At 40.3% G+C, this 24,293-nt stretch overlaps 1 protein-coding gene across 2 annotated transcripts in view; it reads right to left on the bottom strand.

Annotated features, from left to right (window-relative positions):
- bmt2 (base methyltransferase of 25S rRNA 2 homolog) overlaps nt 1–24,293 on the bottom strand; it is a 140,544-nt gene that overhangs the window by 97,294 nt on the left and 18,957 nt on the right. For both annotated transcript variants that reach the window (XM_067999560.1, XM_067999561.1), the window contains exon 2: nt 13,655–13,796. In XM_067999560.1, the coding sequence (XP_067855661.1) occupies nt 13,655–13,796 (142 nt within the window). The remainder of the gene's footprint in view (nt 1–13,654; nt 13,797–24,293) is intronic.

The raw sequence follows: 24,293 nt of genomic DNA, 5'->3' as shown, positions 1-24,293 counted from the left end.
AGGTAGAGAGGCAAAGAACTGAGAAAAGTTCCAACAAGTGCTTGGAAATTTACAGAAAGGACAGAAATTATAAAGTTGTAAAGAGCTTTTGAAGCATTTCAGTAAATTCAGAAAAAAGGGTTAAGAGTGAGGTTGTAGATTAAGAAATGTGAACGGTTTAACTTGACAGAAGTAACTTTTTATTTGCTCTTGGGATATAGACAGCATTGGCAAAGCTGTATTTTTTTTAATACCTTCAGAGCAATTAAGAGTCAATCACACTGTGTGGGACTGGACTCGCGTTTAGGGGTGGTACATTTCACTCCCAGAAGAACATTAGTGAATCACTTGGGTTTTTGACATTCACGGTTATTTTCTGGTGCTAGCCCACAAATGAACAGGATTATTGAATTTAATTTCATAGATTGCCATGATGGGTTTGAAATCATGACTTCTGGGTTGCTGGTCTACTACCATAACCCAAGGCTACAATTTGTAAAGTGTATTGCAACAGTACTGCCTCTGAGCACACAGAGGATACTGATAATACAGAATGTATATCCTTTAAGATTTTCCCATTTGTTTAAGTAAATTGGTGATAAACTATTAAGGGAATTAAGGTGACAACTGACAGTCATTTTCAGAAATTCAGAACAGTTGTATGTAAGGACTCAACTGTACGATACCAAGGGTGATTTAACTCTGGTTACCTTCATGATCAAATTGAAGATTAGGACTGTGTATAATATTGTAAACCACAGATATACTTTAACAGCATTCTCCATTACTAGAATACGAGCACTGTATATTAAAGATAGACTGGTTTCATTTTAGATTTTCTTTAGAACTGATACCAGGAAAAAACAAAGGGATTATTGCAGTGATTAAGGACGTCTCAAATCATATTTTAAAAAAAAGATAAACCCTTACACAACAGTAATCTTTCATTTGTTACAATAACTGCATTTTGTCATTTTTACTTCTGATGTTTTCCAACATTATTTTTGGTTTGCACTCTTAATTTTGTTGTGAACTACAGGACTGCCCATGCAAAAGTCTAATCTTGTTTTACCAAATACAAGACAATAGCTGGATGCTGTCTCGATTTTCTGTTAATGCCCATTTGCTTGCTGCACTTTCTACCTTGAAAACAATATTGATTTTTAAAAAAAGTTTGGCAGTTTTCGCAACTGAGCACTGGATTACTAACCAGAGTGTTTGTCACAAGCTCTCAAATTCCAGTTTTGAAGGACATTCAAACTCACTTGTCCTCACCGAGAGCTTCACCTGTTTTTGTCCAGTTCAACACATGAAGTGTACTCCATTGGAGGGCGAAAGGGAAAACTAGCAGCACCAGTCCCACCCAGTAGAAGTGCATCTCCTGTCAGCTAATCAAAAAGCAGCAATTGACAGCAGCAACAGAGACATCCAGGATCTAGACCGCCGCTCACTCCCACTAGAAGAGATCATGTGGTGGCAGGTGACAGTAATGGGGGAACCTAAACAGGAAAGGGGCAAAAGTTGTAATTTTTTTTTTAAATGTGTTTGCTGAACTCAAACAGACTTAAGTAGCCACCAACATGGGAAATCCCACTGTATTAGAAAGGGCAGAACAAACAAACCAACCACCACAAAAAAAACCTCTCAACTTATGTAAAAAAAACAAAATTCAGCCAACCACCATTTTTCAGTAAAGTCCAAAAGCTTTCACTATTGCAATTCCCCAGTATATGCGAGAGAGACTGCCAACAACTGCAATAAATAAACTTGGGTGAAATTTTGTAATGTGCCTGTCAAAATAATTAACGCCATACTAAACTGCAACCTTGGGAAGTCGAGAAGGAAAACAGAAAAGTGACTGAAATTATTACGTTTCCCTATTCTTCCCACACTCTTCATTATGTAGGTTGGTTTAAGTGGAAATGCAATGCAGACATGTTGATACTGGCTACTGAACAAGCCTATCATACAACAACAACAAAAATTGTATCAATACAACTGAGGCAGACAAAAGGCAGGAAAAAGAAAACACACAATTTGTTTTGAGAAAAGGGAGATGGATTTTAGATAGGTCTTGGCAATGTAAAAACAAGCCTTATCATGGCTTAACACTCACTTAATTTGTCATTCGTAAAAGGTATTGTACCAAAGTATTAAACTGTTTATTTTCCACTCATCGACAAGAGTGACATTTTCAATCAGTTGCTGGATTCGCTATAAATCCAAGGTGTTGGCATTCTAATTCCCCGGAGCTTTGAATTGCTTAAATATTTAATGAATTTTACATCGATGAAGAAGCTAATTTCAAAATATTATACACTATAAAAATATATTTTTTCCCCTCAGGTTATTCATGGTACTGAATAATAGAAGATCAAGTGGATTACTGGTATCTGCCTAATACATTAAATATTCTCCTCATATTTATTATTTCCCTCCCTCACCCTCCCCCCCCCAAAAAAATCTTATCTCAGCACCAATGAAAACTGAACTTGGGTTTGTGTGATAAGTGGTTATAGTACAGAGATAAGTTTCCCCAATGGCCCAATTGTTACCCCAATACGTGACACAGAACTGAGCCATCTATCCAGCTTTGATCCCTGATTTGTGCTGATCAATCTCAGAAAATGCTACAAAGAGGGTACTATAATTGACCTCAGCATCCCCAGACCAGGGGGGAAAAGAAAACAGGATATATTAAAAAAAACACACCCCTTGTGGGAAGAGACACCCAACACACTATCTGACAAAATTACCCTCCTTCCTCAGAAAAGCCAACAATAACCAAATTGTTGATGTACACAAAATGTTAGCTTTTTGAGGAAAAACAAGGACAATCTTTAAATCAGAGCAGTACAGAAAGGTCATAAAAGTAGGTGCTTCAGGCCCTTATCAATGACATTCCCCCACCGCCAACCACCCCCCCCCATTAGATAGCCTAAGATATCACCAACACCTAAGATTTTTAACAGAAGATGCCAACATGATGGGGCAAATCATACAGGAATAAAACATGGAATGAGATGAGGCCATTGAGATCGTCTCTTCCAATTTACCAGCTACAATCTGTATGGTCATAGATATTAATTAATTTGTTAATCTTACGCAGGTAGTGAATAACATCAGCTAACACCATTAAGAAAAGGAAGTTCTGAAATTCCTCTTGAAAACATTCACATAAAAAAAAACCTCAAGGGCATCAATATCCAATCCTAAACCGAAGCATCGTAGATGGCATTGCATGAAGATAAAGCTAAAGTCACAATGTTTCATAGAGTCTCTGATCATCTATATGTACAGGTATGAAAGAGAATGAAGTTTATAGGCATCAGTAGATTGTGTTAACTTTTGAGACAGGCTCATTCTATATATTTACTATTAGGTGGGAAAAAAAATTCTTATTTCTAAGTTTGCATGAGGCTTGCTAATTTTTGTATTCGTCCTTCTAATCCAGTGATTGGATGTAATTAGGTTCTTTAACTTAAATTTTCAAATTATCCATGCATTTCAACATTTTAAAAAACTGAATGCTTCTCAATCTTGTTTTTCTGTGAGAACAAGTCCAATTTTATAAGAATATCTCATAATTAAGTCCCAGAATTATTGTTGGCTTTGATTCATTGATACACCTGCCAAATTATGCGTCGACTTGGCCTGTATTCACAAGAGTTTAGAAAAATGAGAGGGGATCTCATTGAAATGAATAAAATTCTGACAGGGCTAGACAGACTGGATGCAGGGAGGATATTTCCCCTGGCTGGGGGTCCAGAACGAGGGGTCACAGTCTCAGGATATGGGGTAGGATATTTAGGACTGAGATGAGGAGAAATTTCTTCACTCAGAGGGTGGTGAACCTGTGGAATTCTCTACCACAGAAGGCTGTGGAGGCCAAGTCACTGAATATATTTAAGAAGGAACTAGATAGATTTCTCGACACAAAAGGCATCAAGGGATAGGGGGAAGAGAGCGAGAATATGGTATTGAGATTGAGGATCAGCCATGATCATATTGAATGGCAGAGCAGGCTCGAAGGGTCGAATGGCCTGGTCCTGCTGCTACTTTCTATGTTTCTATGTTATGCCATGTGCAAATGTTACTCAGAAAACAAGAGGTTGCAGTGGTACTGCTAGCATTTTGAACTATATCCCTGATCTAATTAATAGTTGAGGTACATTCTCACCTGCCCTGACCCAATAGTCAATCATCCATTACTACCAAAATACTTTTCTCAAATGCTGAAGTTACTTTCTAAAGCCCACAAATAAAGGATCATAAAGATCAGTTTTCACTGAGCTGCAAGAGCCATTTAGAGAAAGAAATGACAGAAGTGCATTCCAGTTCTGATATCAGGAGTACATAACTGAATAGTTATAACCTGTCTTTTCTCCTTATAGATGTTGACTGACCTGCTGTATATTTCCAGTACTCCCCATTTTTATTCAAGGACATTCTTCTCTCCTTCCCACTTTACACAAAATGAGAGTCCCTCTTAGGAATGACCAATTCCTATCCCAGAACAAGTTAACATGCAGCCACAATGTATTTTGCGGAAGAGAGGAACACCATTTATGGCTGTATGACAACAATGAAAAGGTGGTGTACGACCAATCAAAATGCAAGTCAAAACAGAAAGTTCACCACCTGACTGTATACCCAATACTCAACAGAAAAAAAATGAGCAAAATAACCAGTGTGCCAATGTCATACACCACCACATACCCAAATTCCACACCTGACTTGCAGACCTTGGACTCATCTATAGCCTCAATCCTCCCTACATTATCTACCCAAACCAAACTTCAACATGACACCTGACTTCACAGCTACCCCCTAGAACTTATTTGTGAATCTCTTAAAACTCACTTAAAAACTTCGATGCTGTAGGCAAACTAAAGGCAATATATTTCAACAAAGGAAGATTTCTTAAACATAGAACATAGAAAATAGGAGCAAGAGAAGGCCATTCGGCCCTGCTCCGCCATTCAAAATGATCATGGCTGATCGTCTAACTCAGTACCCTGTTCCCACTTTTTCCCCATATCCCTTGATCCCTTTAGCATTAAGAAATATATCTATCTCCTTCTTGAATACATCTAATGACTTGGCCTCCACTGCCTTCTGTAGTAGAGAATTCCACAGCTTCACCACCCTGAGTGAAGAAATTTCTCCTCATCTCGGTTCTAAATGGCATACCCTGTATCCTGAGGCTGTGACCGCTGGTTCTGGACTCCCCAGCCATCAGGAACGTCCTCCCTGCATCTAGTCTGTCTAGTCCTGTTAGAATTTTATATGTTTCGATGAGATCACCTCTCATTGTTCTAAACTCTCGCGAATATAGGCCTAGTTGACCCAATCTTTCCTCATACGTCAGTCCTGCCATCCCAGGAATCAGTCTGGTAAACCTTTGTTGCACTCCTTCCATGGCAAGGACATCCTTCCTCAGATAAGGAGACCAAAACTGCACACAATACTCCAGATGTGGTCTCACCAAGGCCCTGTATAACTGCAGTGAGACATCCCTGCTCCTGTACTCAAATCCTCTTGCAATGAAGGCCAACATAACATTCGCCTTCCTAACTGCTTGTTGCACTTGAATGCTCGCTTTCAGCGACTGGTGTACAGGTCTCGTTGCACTTCCCCTTTTCCCAATCCATCACCATTCAGATAATAATCTGCCTTTCTGTTTTTACAACCAAAGTGGATAACCTCACATTTATCCACGTTATACTGCATCTGCCATGTTCTTGCCCACTCACCCAACTTGTCTAAATCATATTGGAGCCTCTTTGCATCCTCCTCACAGCTCACATTCCACCCCAGCTTTGTGTCATCTGCAAACTTGGAAATGTTACATTTAGTTCCCTCATCCAAGTCATTGATATATATTGTGAATAGCTGGGGCCCAAGCACTGATCCCTGCAGTACCCCACTAGTCACTGCCTGTCACCTGGAAAAAGACCCATTTATTCCTACTCTCTGTTTCCTGTCTGTACAACTAATTCTCAATCCATGCCAGTATATTCCCCCCAATCCCATGTGCTTTAATTTTGCACACTAACCTCTTGTGTGGGACCTTATCAAAAGCCTTCTGAAAATCCAAATACACCATATCCACTGGTTCTCCCCTATCTATTCTACTAGTTACATCCTCAAAAAACTCCAGTAGATTTGTTAAGCATAATTTCCCTTTCATAAACCCATGCTGACTTTGTCCAAGTGTTCTGTTATCACATCTTTTATAATGGACTCTACCATTTTCCCCACTACTGATGTTAGGCTAACTTGTCTGTAATGCCCTGTTTTTTCTCTCCCTTCTTTTTTAAATAGCAGGGTTACATTTGCCACCCTCCAATCTGTAAGAACTATTCCAGTGTCTATAGAATTTTGGAAGATGATCACCAATGCATCCACTATTTCCATGGCCACTTCCTTTAGTACTCCATTTCAATAGATCCCAGTGTTGTCCAATACGTTAGCGTCTAGCCATATGTGACTAATTGGGCATCCAGATAAAGCTAATTGCATTTTTAATTAGTAAATAAAAAATGAGTAACAAATACAGTCATTGGGCATGTGATCTCAATACTCAAATTTGCATGGCATGTGCATGTTTGTTTGTATGCATATTTGTTTGATGGTAAAATGGTAAAACAAAAAGCAGAGAATGCAAGTGTTTTTTGATCGTTGTATGCACCTTACCTCTTGGGTTACTACTTAATAGTTATATTGCTATAATGGTGTACAACACCTGTGAAAATGCTGAACCTCAGCACCATAGAAACATCAGCAACATTGTATGGAAAGGGAAGCTGTCATCATGGTCAGCTTGGCCAATCGGAATAACCGCTCCAAGCCAGGATAAAGCAATCCGAACCAATAACAAGCAGCTCCAACAGGGCACATCACGGCAAGAAAAGCAGCATCCCTCCGTGTACTGGATGGAGAACGTGGGCCGGTGTGGCACATTTGTTGTACGAGTCAACATTCTCAGCAAACACTCTGATGAAGTCAAGGTACTGTTCGTAACAGCTGGACAAAAACCTAGAAACTGCACTAAGATGTGCTGTGCCTGATAAATTCATGTTTTATTCCTTACTGTCAGATCAACTGTTTCTGTCACTGGTGCTTTTGGAGGTAATTTTTTTTTTAAAACCATTCACCTCACACACTTACGGCTCTAATGGAAACAGGAGCAATGGCTGCCCACATTATACTGAAATGGTTCAGATGAGCCGTTGGGGAGGTGCTTCAATATTGCAATCGTGCGAGTGTAGGGATCCAGTAGACTGTCCATAAGCATTACTATCCATTGGCTCAAAAGCAAAATATTGCGGATGTTGGAAATCTGAAATAAATACAGAAAATGCTGGAAATAATCAGCAAGTCAGGCAGCATCTGTGAAGAAAGAAACAGAGTTAATGTTTCAGGTCAATAACCTTTCGCAGTTCTGACGAACGGTCATCGACCAGAAAATGATAACTCTGTCTTTCTCCACAGATGCTGCCGGACTTGCTCAGTATTTCCAGCATTTTCTGTATTCACTTCAACTATCCGTTGGCTATTGTATTCATCACAGCAAATGACCCAGAAATAAGATGCAGTGTGCCTTGGTAATCCTTTCTGCATTTCAATGTTAAGTTTAAAACTACACTCTCATGATGAATGGTTGGAATTCCAATTTGAATAAGTGAGGCACATAACTCCTATACAGTGATAGAGTGAAATCAAAATGTCTGGTGTACATCCTGACACCTTCTCATGCTCAATACCATCATCACTTGAACAGCTATCAATTCCCCATATACACTGGATGGATAGCTCTTTTTCGGCCGGCAGACACAATGGGCCGAATGGCCTCCTTCTGTGCCGTAAATTTCTATGATTTCTACACACATTTTTAGAGAATAACTACTAGGAATTCTTTTTTGCAAAAAGCACCTACGGCAGCATCAGAAATCCCACCAGTATTAAGTTATATAGTATTCAGATTCAATACAATGTGCGAACTGTACGAATCCTGAAAGCACTTCCACTCAACTTCAGAAGAGTTATTTCTACTGCACAAGTGCAATCACTTTGACACACTCCGTTCTCATGGGTTTTTGTTTAGTTAAGTCTGAATTGGAGATCAAACTTGTTACTACAAACTCCTATACAATGGAAAAATCATCTCCTGCACAGATTATCTATACAGTTACACGGAGAACTAATCTGTGAAGGCTAACAGTGCAACCAATTACTGCTGCTGCTACACTGTTCTTTACATACAACAATTTGTTTACAATACCATACCAAGTTAGAGCAACATCACTTGGCACCATGGTAGTCGTACGGGGATCCAGCATACCACTGAGACTAGGGGCATGACGGTGGGAAGTCAGCGGGTGGGTGGATTCGCGTGTGGAGAACCCAGAGGCAAAGTGAGCGTGTTTAAATCTGCGATCGTATCTCGATTGCAGTCAACTACCTTTGCTTCTGGGTTTCGCATCTCCAAGCTGTGCAGTGGACCCACTGCGCACCCGAATGACATGATTTAAAGTCCACTATTTGAAGGGTCAATCCAAGAAATAGAGTCCAGGAAAGCAAATGCTGCCCCTAGATTTAATGATGCCTCCCTGGATGTCCTGCTGGCTGCAGTGAGAGCCAGGAGAGAGGTAATGTTTCCAATGGATGACAGGAAAAACCCTGGCTCTGTAACTAAAAATGCTTGGCTGGAGGTGGCAGAAGAGGTGAGCAGCAGAAGCTTGGTGCCCAGGTCTTGGGTTCAGTGCAGGAAGGGTTTTAATGACCTAACCGTGTCAGGAAAAGCGAGTACAGTTGCTGATTCACCCACATCCTAGTATTGTTCAACAACCCCGCACACCCCACCCCGGCACTGTGTTGGCACATCTACCCCAACGTTTAACTCCTCAGACCCACCTTAGTGTCAGCAGCAGCAACCATCCTTCATTTTCTATGCACTTTCTGAACTGCCCATTTATTCACCCACCACTGCCACTTACCCCAACCATGATGCAATGTGATGTATCTGTCTTATAGTCACCCTCTCATGGTGAATACATCACCTTCAGTCACTCACAGGTCTGTTCTTTCTCCCCTTGTAGGAGAAGTGGGCACAAAATGCAAGAGAAGGGAGCAGAACTGGCGTGGCTCACCATGTAGTGGAGGTAACAGATGTGGAGGAAGAGGCCATGGAAATAAGTCAGACTGTCGCATGCCTATCTATCGGAGATGGAGAGACTGGCAACCCGCAGATGGCTGGTGACAGAACTTTTAACATCTTTCACACATGTGATGAATTGATTTTATCAATGATGTAACTGTGCCAGACCTCAGTATGGTCATTGGAAAGATTGTCACTTTTGCGATGAATAATTAATATCGCTTTCTGTTGCCTTCCAGGGCCTTCACAAGGAATCAGCAGAAATGGAAGAAAGCAATTCCTCAGAGGAACTTATTCCTTCTGAGGGTGCATCGTCACAGGACATACAGCCAAGCACCAGCACTGATGCACACACTTCAGTGGGTCCTATTAGACAGTTAATTGGGTTGCCACCTAGTGATTCACAATTCACAAGCGAACACGAGCAGACACTGGTGGCAGAAGTAGCAGTGGAGTGTCCGCGTCGGGGGCATACTCCTCTCTAAGCTCTGCTCAGCTGGACACATATGCTGAACCCTCATTGAGGAGGAGAAGGAGGTGCAGCAGCAACCTTGCAAGGTAATGGCAAAAGTGCCACGCACACTCTTCACAATAGCGGAGAGGATGGATTGGTGGTGCAGCCAAGTGCGAGAATGTCTGTGATGGAGAGAATGGAAGCCTCCATTGAGCTTCAAGCACAGCTCTCGAATGACTCCATGCAGACCATGATAACAGCCATGCAGACTCTGGATGCCAACATGTCTGCCAGCTTAAACAGGCAGACAGATGTTAGCTGTGGCCTTACAACGTGACACATCTGCTCACTAACCTGCTGGCCAGCAGTGGTGGGACTGATGTTGCCCTCGCCCTTGAGAGGGATGTCTGCGAAAGGGGGACATGGAAGTGGGGTCTCTATTCAAAGCGCTCCCACACCTCACCCGTTGCGCCCCCCCCACCAAACCAGTACCCACAATGCTACCTCCTCTCCCGGTGGCTGAGTCTGTCCCTGCACAGGTGCAGGTGGAGCAGTCTTTGGAGGGGCCCTCAAGGGCTTCAAAACCCAGAGGTCGTAGACTGAGAGCATCTCAGCAGTCAGGGCAAAGATCTGAGCAACTCTGCTGAAGCAACAGGGGATGCATCACATAGAAGCGGTAGATAAAGGCTAAGAAATTGTAATTCACCAATGGTATGTACAAACTGTCATGTTATGTTTTTATTATGCCATATTAAATTTAGTCATCACTGCCACGTCTTGACCATTGTTGAGTCCCTTTTGTGAATTTGTCCTTTTATGTGTTTCATCATGAATGCCAAGATGTTATGCCACCCATTGGGCATGTGTGCAATGGGTGTATGCGTGGTTGAAGGACTGTTTTGTGCAAAGGGATGGTTGGTGGGGGAGAGGGGATGCAGGGAATGGTTGGTGGTTTTGATTGAAATACTCAGGCTGCCTGGAACAAAGTTTTCAATTTGCTCATCTTATTATGAAAACCTGTTAGAGAGAGGAGGGCATCCCTGGCAGCAATGTGCGTGGATATTCTGACGATGGGTTCCCCATCTTCATTTTTCTCCTCCTCAGATGTACTGTGCAATAGATCCATTCCATTACTGTGGAATAGATCCATTGCGCCCCCCCCATCCTGATCTTGTCAGTTTGAGGGGCTGCAAAATGTAGGTAAATTTGTCTGAACATGAGAATTCTAAGTCTCAACAAAGAAATCTAAAACTAAACACAAAGAACTCCCAGCCAAACCTCAGAGAACCAAGTGCCCGACTGCACTACCTCCCTTTTATTGAGATGTGTCAATCACGGGTTTAAAGGGTCAAATGAGTTTCGTCTGAAACTCCCCTCCGTTTCAGTGGCTTGTTTCAGAAGCCATGGGAGACATGTTCAGGAGTAGTTAAATCCGTTTCCGTTGCAGAATCCACAAAAAGTTAAGTACCTAAAGTGTACCTGAATTGGCCCTTTAAATATCAGCCCGCCGGCTTTAAGTGGGGGCGGGACTTTGAGATTTCTGTTGCACGGAACGCATCCTGGGTTAAACTCGGAAGTGGGTGCATTGGGGCCAGGATGCGGTCCGACGCCAAAAAGTTGCTACTTTAACCTCCCACTGGCCCCGGCCCCAGCCCACTCGTTCTTGAGGGTTAAAATTACCCCCTGATCTCAGACTTGCTACTCTGGGAAAAGACCAAGCGCCTGCTCATACTGAAGAATGGGAGGGGAAATAAATGGAAAAGAGTGGTCCCCAAGCAGCTCGTGGACATATAACAAAATTGGTGATATCATCTAAACCATTGAGCAGGTGACCTTTTTTATTGAGTGACAGTGGAACTTCTAGTTGTCAAGTATAGGAAAATTTCCTTTAAGACTTGTGCACCTTGAAGGGGTACTTCAAACTGAAAGCTAAGTCAAAAAGATGGGCTTTGAGAAGGTTTTTAAAAGTAGTAGGCCGAGAAATTGCTTGGAAAAGAATGATGAGCTCAACACGCTCACCATTGCTAATGGCGAAATCGAGGAGCAAGTTCTGTTGTTGACACATGCAGTGAAACGCAGAAATCCGGAACTTGCTCCTCCTGGTTTGTCGGCGATGTGACAACTTCGAATTAAAGGGATATCGCCGGCTGCAATCAGTGGAAACGAGGGACCAGCGCCAAATTGCTCATCTGCCTCGCTGGAAAGTAAGTAATATCACCACAAAACAGGTATGCTTAAAAATATCAGGTCTAAACTAAGTTTTAATAGTCTTAATCACTGCCAAACAACTAAAAATTAACTTTTAAAATTGTGGCGTCTCATTACTTCTTATTTTAATAGCTTTTGGTCATTAAATTTTTTTTTTACTTTTCCCTTCTGTCTCTTATTTAATTTGATTATTTCTTACCATCTCTTTTTTTCGTTCTATATAACTGCTTTTACAAATGATTTTACATTGCAGCTTGCAGAAACTCTTCGCAGCTTGTCAAAAATGCTGCAATCTGATTGGGAGAGAGTGATCTTCTCGTTTCTCCCATGGACCCTAGCTTCGCTGGAGTGAACGCTGGACTCTCCTCCGCTTCCTTTTAGAGGAAAGCACTGTCTACTTAGTTCCCCAAAAAGCATTTCGCCAGGGAGCTTCAGTAATTTATGTGTACGTCCACAGCATATCCCACCCTCCCTTTGGTAGGAGAGCCTTCAGCCACCTTGATTCTAATCTTTGCAATTCCCTCCCTAAAACACAATGACTCAGAAATTGCTCGGAACAGCAAACCAACGGGGCTCGCTGCTCCATAGATTTATACTAGCCCACTAACTTGCTGGGTGCACTTCCTCTAAAAGGAAGCGGAGGAGAGTCCAGCGTTCGCTCCAGCCAAGCTAGGGCCCATGGGAGAAACGAGAGGATCACTCTCTCCCAATCAGATTGCAGCATTTTTGACAAGCTGCGAAGAGTTTCTGCAAGCTGCAATGTAAAATCCAGGAAGTGAAAGGTATAACACTAAAATTATTTGTAAAAGCAGTTATACAGAATGAAAAAAAGAGATGGTAAGAAATAATCAAATTAAATAAGAGACAGAAGGGAAAAGTAAAAAAAAATTTTAATGACCAAAAGCTATTAAAATAAGAAGTAATGAGACACCACAATTTTAAAAGTTAATTTTTAGTTGTTTGGCAGTGATTAAGACTATTAAAACTTAGTTTAGACCTGATATTTTTAAGCATACCTGTTTTGTGGTGATATTACTTACTTTCCAGCTAGGCAGATGAGCAATTTGGCGCTGGTCCCTCGTTTCCACTGATTGCAGCCGGCGATATCCCTTTAATTCGAAGTTGTCACATCGCCGACAAACCAGGAGGAGCAAGTTCCGGATTTCTGCGTTTCACTGCATGTGTCAACAACTGAACTTGCTCCTCGATTTCGCCATTAGCAATGGTGAGCGTGTTGAGCTCATCATTCTTTTCCAAGCAATTTCTCGGCCTACTACTTTTAAAAACCTTCTCAAAGCCCATCTTTTTGACTTAGCTTTCAGTTACACTTCCAAATCACTTCTTTCCTGACTGAACCTCTATTCTACTACTTGAGCTTGTATCTGAAAAAAGAAGAAAATAAGATGCAGAGCGAATGCACAGATCCTCAGAAGTCATCGGAACTCTGTAGATTCTAGTGGTGCAAGTTGACCCAACCACTCTCATACCATCGAAGTGGAGGTCCACAAAGACTTGGTGTCGGGTGAGGGGAAGCAGGATAAAAGAGATGGAGATATGAAAATCCAGAAAGATATGCAACGGGTTAAATTCAACAATCTGTAATGGAGTCTGCTCAGTTCCCAGCAACGAGAAAAAAGATCTAATGCCGCCATGGCAAAGGGTGAGTAGTCCTAATATTTTTCTCCCATAGGATAGCAATCTCATATTTGCATGTCCAGCTGAATGAACAAGTGAGAGTGTAAAATATGAATACATTTTACTTTTTAAAATACTGGCATGGAATTTATCAAATTTTATTGGTGTGAAAGAAAACCTGGCAATGCAACAGTCTTTTCTTTTTAAAACCATACCTTCGACACCACTCAATACGTCCTTCGCCCTCACAGCTTTTGGCCCAATGATTATCTGCCAAGTTCTTCATTGCAACTGCATATTCACTCAAAGTCTCTTCATCTTCACAGTGTTCACGCCAGATCTTGTCAAAGTCTCCCACTGTGGGGGGGGAAAAAAAGTTATGTACCATCTGGAGATAAAGAGAGTTTTTTTTGGAAGAGAAAAAGTGGTGTTTGTTGCAGATGAAGGAATTTTCCAATAGTTCCTTGCTGTACAACATCAGTAATTTACGTGCTTAGTTTTCACATTTTTCAGCTGTTAATGAAACTCTCAAAATTGAAAATCTAATACAGTTTACAAAAGTAATTAAATATAAGCGAAGGTGTATTATGGTTAGATGCACAGTAAAACTCCCTTTACTCTGTCCCAACAATACGTAAGTCCACCTCAGAACAGTATCTCCATTGCACCAATGTAACACTTTTCCATTTCCCACACCAGATATCCAGTCACCTTTCTGCAGATAGTGTCAATTTTGGGCTGGATTGGCATCAGTTTTGTGCTGTGGGCCAATTCCCACTAGGAAGTAGGTTAAGACTGCTCAGAATTATTAGGCCAAAAATCACTCCCTAAATAACAGAGGAGCTCAATAGCGCTCTCAGTTTCTAGTGGTGAATTGAAGGAGCAAGTTCCTGCGTTTGCACATGCGCAGCGAAACGTGGAAATCCGGAACTTGCTCCTAGTGGCTCGCAACCTTCGAATTCAAGGGCCATCGAATGCTGCAACCGGAGAAATCAGTGAAAAAGCGCCAACTTGCTTATCTGCCTAGCTGGAAAGTAACTAATTACGCCACCAAACAAGTACGCTTAAAAATACCAGGTCTAAACTAAGTTTTAACAGTGCAATAAGTCTCAATGACTGCCAAACAACTAAAAATCAAATTTTAAGAATGTGGAGTCTCATATTGTTCCTTATTTTAATAGTTTTTGGTCATTAAAATTCTTTTTAAAAATTAACATTTTTTTTACTTTTCCCTTCTGTCTCTTTAATTTAATTCAATTATTTCTTTGGCTTTTAATTTAAAAAATTTAAAACTTTTATTTACAATGACATACAGAATACTAACTTTAAATGAATGAAGGCTGCTTGCCTGCTTGAGCAAAGCAGCCAGAATCTGTAGGCGTGACTTCTCTTCCTGACAGATTTTGTGGGCGTGTCTTCTCCTTTCAGACTTATCCAGTCGTACGGCAACTCACGCTGCTCAGAGGCTGGGTTGATAGCGCATACTTTTTTTTTTTAAAAAGTTCAAATTCAAGCAATTTGCGCCACAGAGCCTGCAGTATTTTCATTAATTTAGTTTGCAGGAGCTGCGGTGAGTGTTGCCTCGCCTCACCGCTCTGCACAATTTCTGGCCCAATATACATAGCTCCCTTACAGCCAGCAGACTTTCATTCAGTCAGAGAAGGCTCGATGCAGACCCAAGTTGTATAGGTGGAAGGAATCAAACCCAGATCAGAGAGGTAGAAGACCAGCATCCAATCTCCCTCTAGTCAGCATTTTGATGGAGATCCCCTTAAAACATTAACTTGTCTTTTTCTTTTAAAAAGGGTCTGAATGCCAGAGGAAAATGAAGCACAATCATATCTCAAAAGCAACAAGAAATATCAGCAAGTCTTAGCATCTGAATCATAATTTCTACCAGTATTTATTGGTGCAGTATCTTAAATGCAACTATGGCAATATCTGATGTGCCACCGTCTAAAATAAAATTAAAGCCGTAGTTACTCAATTTGTTTCTATCAGCTTATCTTGATTTTATTACTGTAAGTCTTGGATATGGTTGGGACTTGCATCCTACTCCTTCCCTTCTTAAAAAGATAGCTTTGCTACTTCAGATTCCTCTAGCAAACAAAATACTATGAATCATTAATGAAGCATTCAGAAGTTCAATGTCACAGAAATGGATACAATAACAATTTGGAATTAACATTCTAAAAGCCAAAACAAAGTATACTGAGGTAAATAACTAATTACACAAAGTTTTACTTGTAAACCAATTTGGTATGAGTGGAACTGCGTTTAAATAAAATTGAAATCTTTTACAAGATCATTGCTTCTGTGTTTATTCCTTCAGCAGCACATGTTCTTACTTGTTGATCCTTCACATCTCAGCCAGGGCCCTATCAAATGAATAACTAATAGTATTACCTCCATGACCAATATATATTTTCATATATTATAGCTTAAGTCCTTTTAAATTGTCATTGTCTAATAAGCTTCACTGGTGTCCTTTTGATACTATAAATCAGAAACCATTTGCAGGCTGAACAATTGTATTTCCTGAAGATTTGGTAATTCCTAAGAATTTTATTCGATATAATGCACTACATAATTCAGAGCTCAGAGAAGCAGTAAAATCGAAGGTTTGTACTCCACCCTGTTGCTGAAAGCTATTTTACAGCTTTATAAAATTGGTATTTCCTACCACAATAGACGTCAATCTCAATTTAATCCTTTGCTACCTTTTCATTTTCAACCTAGCTCAGTTTATTCTTCACAGTATTTCATGCGGTCTTGGTGTGGGTGGGCAATAAATGCCAGCCGTGTCAGTGACGCCCACATCCCAAGCATGAACAGAGAAAAAAAATCTACCTCCCAGAGAAACATAAAAGACATTTTCATATTGGGCAACTAGAAGGATATGCTGATAAGATTTGATGAAGTAGGGCGTGAGGAAGCTCATGTGGAGCATAAACACTGGCATGGACCTGTTGGGCTGAATGGCCTGTTTCAATGCTATACATTCTTTGCAATTCTATGTAATATTTACTTTTTTAAATTAAAAAACTGCATTTTGTAATTTAGCCAATCTTCTGCTCACAACACTGTGGATAGATAATCATCAAATGAACATTTTGTAAAATGTTGCAACATTTTGTAAAAACAAGAGATGAATTAACCTAAAATGAGTAGCTTGTTAGCATAAGAGATTGAATATTCAAATCTTAAGCAGAACATATCCAGTTCAAGACCAGAAGAGTCAGCCAAACTCATACACTTCTGCAGACCACATTTCATCAGGTCCCAGTTTAAGGAGTATTACAGTAGAGTGAGAGATCAGAAAGAAAACAAAAAAAAGTCATAAACTATACTCAAGCATTTGCTTAACCATTCAATGCAATATTGACAGCAGAGACAAAGTAGTCAACAACCTCAATCATTCTGAGGAGGACAGTTCCAGAGCCTGGCAGTACTTTGGGAGCAGGGGGCCTGGGATCTGGTGGAATTTGGGAAAGTCTGATGTACTGAAGTGGGTAACAACAGTTCAGGGGCGGCACATAATGGTCCCATTTAAAAAATATGATTTCAGGGTTTTCACTTCAAAAACAGCTGTTGTTCAGATATTTGCAACAGCTGCATAAATATTTTTTATACAGCTGTTGCAATAATAGTTGTTTCAAATCCACAGTATGAACAAAAAAAATTCCAGGTCCTGTCATCACCCCAACTTCTAGTGTTGTCAAACCTTGGGACCTCTTTCCCAACATCGACATCAGTCAAACTCATACACTTTGACAGACAGACACAGACCATGAAAAGGCGCTATTGTAAATGCAAGTTCTTTCTTTCACCATTTTAAAACTATTTTAGAGAGTTTATAAACTGTTCTATGCTTGAGCTGGCATCTTGCGTAAATGGATAATTGTCTCGCATGAAATTGTTTTAAAACAAATTTCAGTGTCTAATATGAGGAAATTATTTAGAAGTTCAGTTAAAATCTAGTCTTTAAACTTAGAGGTCACAAATGTGAATGCAGCTTAAATTGAAATTCTCCCCTCTTTTTGGGGTTTAAGTGTTCTATATATGACTTTGCGCAGTCTAAACCCTGTCCAAATGGGCACAACACTGAGCAGTTCTGTACTGCATCCCTAGGCCTACAAAGGACTGGGTCAAACTACTAAAATTAATTTCCAATGCGTCCTTACATCTAACATTCAGGTGGAAGTCTGGACTGTATTTGTATTGAAAGGAAGATGTGAAAAGACTGACAGAATGGTCTGCAATTTAGAAGCATTCATTACGAAAAGGGGGGCGGGGAGGTTAAGCTTATGCAATCCACAGGATAGTCTCAATTTCATGACTCAAGATAGACCAATCAACAAAAAATCTTAAAGCTCACCGAGCTTCCACGTGACAATCAACATTCAAGCATAAAAAGGCAATTAAAAGATGGAATTGAAATTTCTTCTAAGATAAAATTCACAGATAACCTTAAGAAAAACTTAGGAGATGAGTTAAAACAACAGCACTATCCAGATCCTATTTTCTTCATCTTCAGAGCCTGGGATTTGTTAACTCTACTGGCTAAAATAAACAAGATTATTTTCTAAAGGGAAATTCAAAATAACTCAAAAGGAGGACAATGCAAGTTCATGAAAGACCAAACTCAAAACTGTCCAAGCTACCTGCATACAAACAGAGGATGAGAGTGTTTCCCTCATACAACCCTCCAAGGGGGAAGCTGAAAGCTGATATAGTTATTACCTGAATAGATAATTAAACATGGTTTGAAACCTAGATTTATTAGATTTTGAAATGATTCTAGGTTTGGTTGGATCATATCTGTAATAAAAAATTGATGGCTTGATCTGAATACCAAAGAACAAACCTCTTACACTTCAAAAAGATCATTTGTAAAATCTTTTCTAAAGAACATTATCATAGACTGCAAACCTCACTCCCAAATCTTAAGTATCTGCAGGAATATTTTACCTAAAGGGAAAAAGGTCAAATAATTCTACAATCTAGATGCAAAACGAATGTACGGCATCTTGTAGGAAAGGACTCTCCTAGTGAATCTAGATTGTAGAATTATTTGACCTTTTTCCCTTTAGGTAAAATATTCCTGCATTTGGAAGCATTTGGACTATATCGACAACAAACTATTTTTACCTCAGAAAGGCAATTTTACAAATTTATGCAATGGGAAGATCAAGGAGTTTTTGCACGGGATTAATCTTCAGAAAGTTCTGCCCAGCTTTGGAGACTCCCACAAATCATGTCTGCCATTCTCCATCACAAACTGGGAACATTGACAGGCAAGGCATCTGGCATCGGAAATCATAAAATAGCTAGCAGCACTATACATACTTCTTACACAACACAAAGTTTAGGGTTTTGACTTTTTTTTAAAGTTATTCATTCTCGGGATGTGGGCATCGCTGGCAATGTTGGCATTTATTGCCCATTCCTAGTTGCCCTCGAAAAGGTGGTGATGGGCTGCATTCTTGAACCACTTCAGTCCATGTGGTGAAGGTGTTCCCACAATGATGTTAGGCAGGGACTTCAACTTCTGATAATACGGAAACTTAAACATGAAGTGGTGGAAGAGAGAGAGAGAAAACATGGGCACATTCTAGTTTTGATTCTTAGATTCATAGAATGGTTACAGCACGGAAGGAGGCCATTCAGTACATCGAGTCCGCGCTGGCTCGATGCAAGAGCAATCCAGCTAGTTCCACTCCCCCACCCTACCCCCGTAGCCCTGCAAATTTTTTTCCTTTCAAGTACTTATCCAGTTGCCTTTTGAAGGCCATAATTGAATCTGCCTCCACCAACACCCTCAGGCAGTGCATTCCAGGTCCTAACCACTCACTGTGTAAAAAAGCTTTTCCTCATGATACCTTTGGTTCTTTTGCCAATCACCTTAAATCTATGCCCTCTGGCTCTTGATCCTTCCACCAATGGGAACAGTTTCTCTCCATCTACTCTGTCTAGACCCTTCATGATATTGAATACCTTTATCAAATCTCCTCACAACTGAGGAGAACAACCCCAGCTTCTCCACTCTATCCACATAACTAAAGTCCCCCATCCCTGGAATCATTCGAGTAAATCTCTTCTGCACCCTCTCCAAGGCCTTCACATCTTTCCTGAAGTGCAGTGCCAAGAACTGGACACAATACTCCAGTTGTGGCCGAACCAGTGTTTTATAAGGGTTCATCATGACTTCCTTACTTTTGTCCTCTATGCCTCTATTTATAAAGCCCAGGATCCCATATGCTTTTTTAACTGCTTTCTCAACCTGCCCTGCCACCTTCAACGATTTGTGCACATATACCCTCAGATCTCTGTTCCTGTACCCCTTTTAGAATTGTGCCCTCTAGTTTATATTGCCCTCTCCTTGATCTTCCTACCAAAATGTATCACTTCGCATTTCTCTGCATTAAATTTCATCTGCTACGTGTCCGCCCATGCCACCAGCCTGTCTATATCCTCTTGAAGTCTATCACTATCCTCCTCACTGTTCACTACCCTTCCAAGTTTCGTGTTATCTGCAAATTTTGAAATTGTGCCCTGTACACCCAAGTCCAAGTCATTAATATATATCAAGAAAAGCAATGGTCCCAGTACCGACCCTTGGGGAATATCACTGTACACCTCCCTCCAGTCTGAAAAATAACTATTCACCACTACTCTCTGTTTCCTGTCTCTTAGCCAATTCTGTATCCATGTTGCTACTGTCCTCTTTATTCCATAGGCTGCAATCTTGATAAGCCTACCATGCGGTACTTTATCAAACGCCTTTTGAAAGTCTATCTACACATAACTGCATTGCCCTCATCAGCCCCCTCTGTTACCTCATCAAAAAACTCTATCAGGTTAGTTAAACACAGTTTGCCTTTAACAAATCCCTGCTGTCTTTCCCTAATCAATCCACACTCGTCCAAGTGACTGTTAATTCTGTCGCGAATTATCGTTTCTAAACATTTCCCCACCACCAAGGTTAAACTGACTGGCCTATAGTTACTGGGTTTATCCTTATGCCCTTTTTTGAACAAGGGTGTAACATTTGCAATTCTCCAGTCCTCTGGCACCACCCCAGTATCTAAGGATGCTTGGAAGATTTTGGCCAGTATCTCTGCAATTTCCACCCTTACTTCCCTCAGCAACCTAGAATGTATCCCATCTGGACCGGGTGACTTATCTCTAAGTGCAGCTTGCCTTTCTAGAACCTCTATCAATTCTTCATGGAGAACTAGTATTAATTCCTTAATTGAGTTATTTGCAATGGAAATAGAAAGTACGAAAGTTCTCAATGTTGTACTGCACTAATGCAAATGAATCAGAGCCAAGTAATACTCAGCAAAATTTTTATTGCAAAATTTCTATTACCAAAAACAGAAGGAACTGGTACCATCCATCATCAGTTGGCACTAATGAACTTCAAGTGCACAGTAACACTAAACAATTTTTCCACTGTTGTTACCCAACTTTTTTTCCCCCACACTATTTCAGTTGTGCTCAGCACTAATACTTGATTGAGATCTTTATTGCTGAAATGTATTGACAAGTATGTGCAGGTAAAGAAATACACCAACAAGCAGTACCATCTGGTCCTAAGCAATCACAGGTCCCAAGATAGGGCTTGCAAATGTTGCAAAATTCAGCATACCAGAAGCACTTCTATTTGCATACTAGGTCAACCAAAAGGTTGTCTACCACCATCTTTACTTTGAAGCATTCAGGCCGATCTCTGGCAGTGAAAAATCTTTGAAACATTGTTTCTCAAGGGTGCAGACGGTTCCTTCTATAGCACTGGACAGACACTCATTACTGGAAGCAGGTATTTAATGCATTTCAAGTGTCCATCTAATGCTGAAACTCTATTATTTAGACCTGTGTGTGAAAAAAAATAAAGCAGTCTTGAAGAAAACAATTTTTCACTGGTTCACTGAAGTTGCCAGAAAGGAAAAGAAATGACCACTCCTTTATAAATGAACAGTGCAAAAGGACACAAGTCACTTTCTGACATCATCCACATCAAGACTAGCTATTAAGAATGGTGTTACTTATGGATGCTCCCTATTGGCAACTTAAATTTATCCTTGCGGCAGATGTAGAGTAAGGGATTACTTTTAAATGTTCTTTGACAGCTAAAAGTTGTAGATTGGTGCAAAACTAAACAGTAGGCTTCACAGTCTTTCTTTTTACGCTCATATGAAACCAAAATATAAATATCAATGTATTGAAGAATGCTGCAAACAGGGCACTTGAGGTATCCCAACGACTCATGTTAATCCATTCCAGTGCATGAATGGACCATAACAAGAAGAAAAACAATTGGAAAAACTTACATTTAAATAGCGCTTTTAACATAGAAAAATGTCCCAAGGCAATGAGCAAATGAGACTTGGTGCAGGATATAGGCAGCAGAGTTTTGGATGAGCTGATTTACAAGTTTGAAGGATGGGAGAGCATTGGTATAGCTGAGTCTGGTGGTGACAGTACAGAGTTTGTGGTGGGGCCCAAAGACAAAGGCTTCAGTCTTCCCAATGTTCAGCTGAAGGAAATTGCTGTTCATGCAAGATGGATATCAGATGAGCAGTCTGACAACACAGAGGGAATGGTGGGGGGGGGGGGGGGGTCAAGAGAGATGGTGGAGAGGTACCCAGTCAATTCCCTTCATCTCTTCCAAACACCTCAACCAGATTGCTCTTTAACTTTCTCATCCTAACTCACTTCCCTCATCCTGGGGGATTCTTTTAATGACATGTACCTGGACCCTTAAATCCCTGTGTTCATCTGCCCCTCACCCACCCCATGCTGTCTCATTTATATTTTACTCCATCTGGCCTTCTTGCCTCCAAACTATACTACCTCACATTTTGTTTATGTTAAACTGTATCGGCCATCATTCTACACTTACTTTATGTACATTTGCTGCCTTTTCTTTTACAATTCACTATGTGTCTAGTTTAGTATCATCAATAAACTTGATATTCTCCCCTCAATTCTCTAAATTAGATCATATACATATATGTAAAAAGCTGGGTCCCCAGGAACATCCTTCGTCACTGCCCACCAATCTGAGAATATCCCTTTTAATTTGGTGCAGTGTGCCCTGTCTCCTATCTTTGCCACAAGGCTATCTCCAGTTCCAAGTACCTCAGTTTTAACTAGCAATCTCTTGTGCACACCCGTGTCAAATAACTTCTGACAATCCATGTATTGATCGTTCTCTGTCCACCACCTCAGTGACTCTGTCAAGAATTTTATTCAGTTCGACATGACCTACCTTTCATGCCGAATCTCCTTAATCAGCTTTCCAATTGTTCACTTACTCTGACCCTGAAGAATTTTAGCAATTTTCCAACTACTGATCTATAGTTACTTGGTGTGTTCCCTTCATCCTTTTTTTGAATAAAACGACAACATTTGCTACCTTCAAATCCTAGATGCTAACCCTGAATCTAGCAAAATTTGGAAAAGATCAACTAACATATCCCCAAGCTCTTTGCCTATTTTAATGTTGTTAACACCATCAAAACAGATTTACTGGTCATTTATATGCTGTTTGTGGGACCTTGCCTTGTGCAGATTGGCGACTACGTTTGTCTATGTAACAATAACTACATTTCAAAAGTAATTCATTGGCTGTGCAGCACTTTGGGATGTTCTAAGGACATCAAAGATTTTATGCAAGTGCAAGTTTTTTCTTTTTGTTTGTCACACCATTATATATAGATTCTTGGTTAACATTGTGTTCTGTATTGCTGATGTTTGACAGTCTTTGGAGTTATGAACGGTTCAAAAGAGGAAACAACAACTTTGAGTGTTTTTGGAATTTATATAACTTAAGAGACCATATTCATTGAAAAAGGCATGTGATGGTGTGTTTTTCCATGGTCGTAGCACAATGTTAAATAATTTCATCTCATTCTACCCTAATATTCCTTACTTGTGTATGACCTATGGCATAGAAAACAATGTTCAGGGAATTGGCAAGAAGTAACTTTTGAATTCATATATCAAGGAAATACCATCTTTAGGGCCTTGATCTGAGAGATTTCCCATCTGCACTGAATTATGATATTGCCTAAACACAGTTAATGTATAACACAACCATAGTTTGTGCTGGATTTGAACCTAGGATCGAGATGCAATAGGTGAATATACTAACTCGCTCTGCAACCCATTTCTCTGGCACTTTCAAATTAAAATTTACCCTGCTAATACTCTTTCTACTGTAAATTATCAAGTTAAATTCAAAGCATTACTGAATTATATACATTTTATTAATCAAAAGCTGATGTAAATGAAATCTAAAGTAACATTTTCACCGTAATATTAAAATTCCTAATAGTATTTTAACTTCCTTTGCAAGAGATCTTTCCTCCAAAGTACTTGAACATGTTGCCTCCCGGATCTGTGCCCATATCCCTATCTGAATCACTCTAATCAGATATTTATCCCTCCCCACAACACCGAAACAGCCCAAACTAAAGTCACTATCTATATTCTAGAATCATAGAAAATAGGAGCAAGAGTAGGCCATTCGGCCCTGCTCCGCCATTCAAAATGATCATGGCTGATCGTCTAACTCAGTACCCTGTTTGTGCTTTTTCCCCATATCCCTTGATCCTTTTAGCATTAAGAAATATATCTATCTCCTTCTTGAATACATCTAATGACGTGGCCTCCACTGCCTTCTGTGGTAGAGAATTCCACAGCTTCACCACCCTGAGTGAAGAAATTTCTCCTCATCTCGTTCTAAATGGCATACTCCATATCCTGAGACTGTGACCCCTGGTTATGGATTCCCCATCCAGCGGTAACATCCTCCCAGCATCTGGTCTGTCTAGTCCGGTTAGA

The sequence above is a fragment of the Heptranchias perlo genome, chromosome 18, assembly GCF_035084215.1.
Source record: "Heptranchias perlo isolate sHepPer1 chromosome 18, sHepPer1.hap1, whole genome shotgun sequence".
In the NCBI taxonomy this organism is placed as follows: domain Eukaryota; kingdom Metazoa; phylum Chordata; class Chondrichthyes; order Hexanchiformes; family Hexanchidae; genus Heptranchias; species Heptranchias perlo.
The sequence above is the reverse complement of the archived record's forward strand: the minus strand, read 5'-3'. Positions and strand labels throughout refer to the sequence as shown.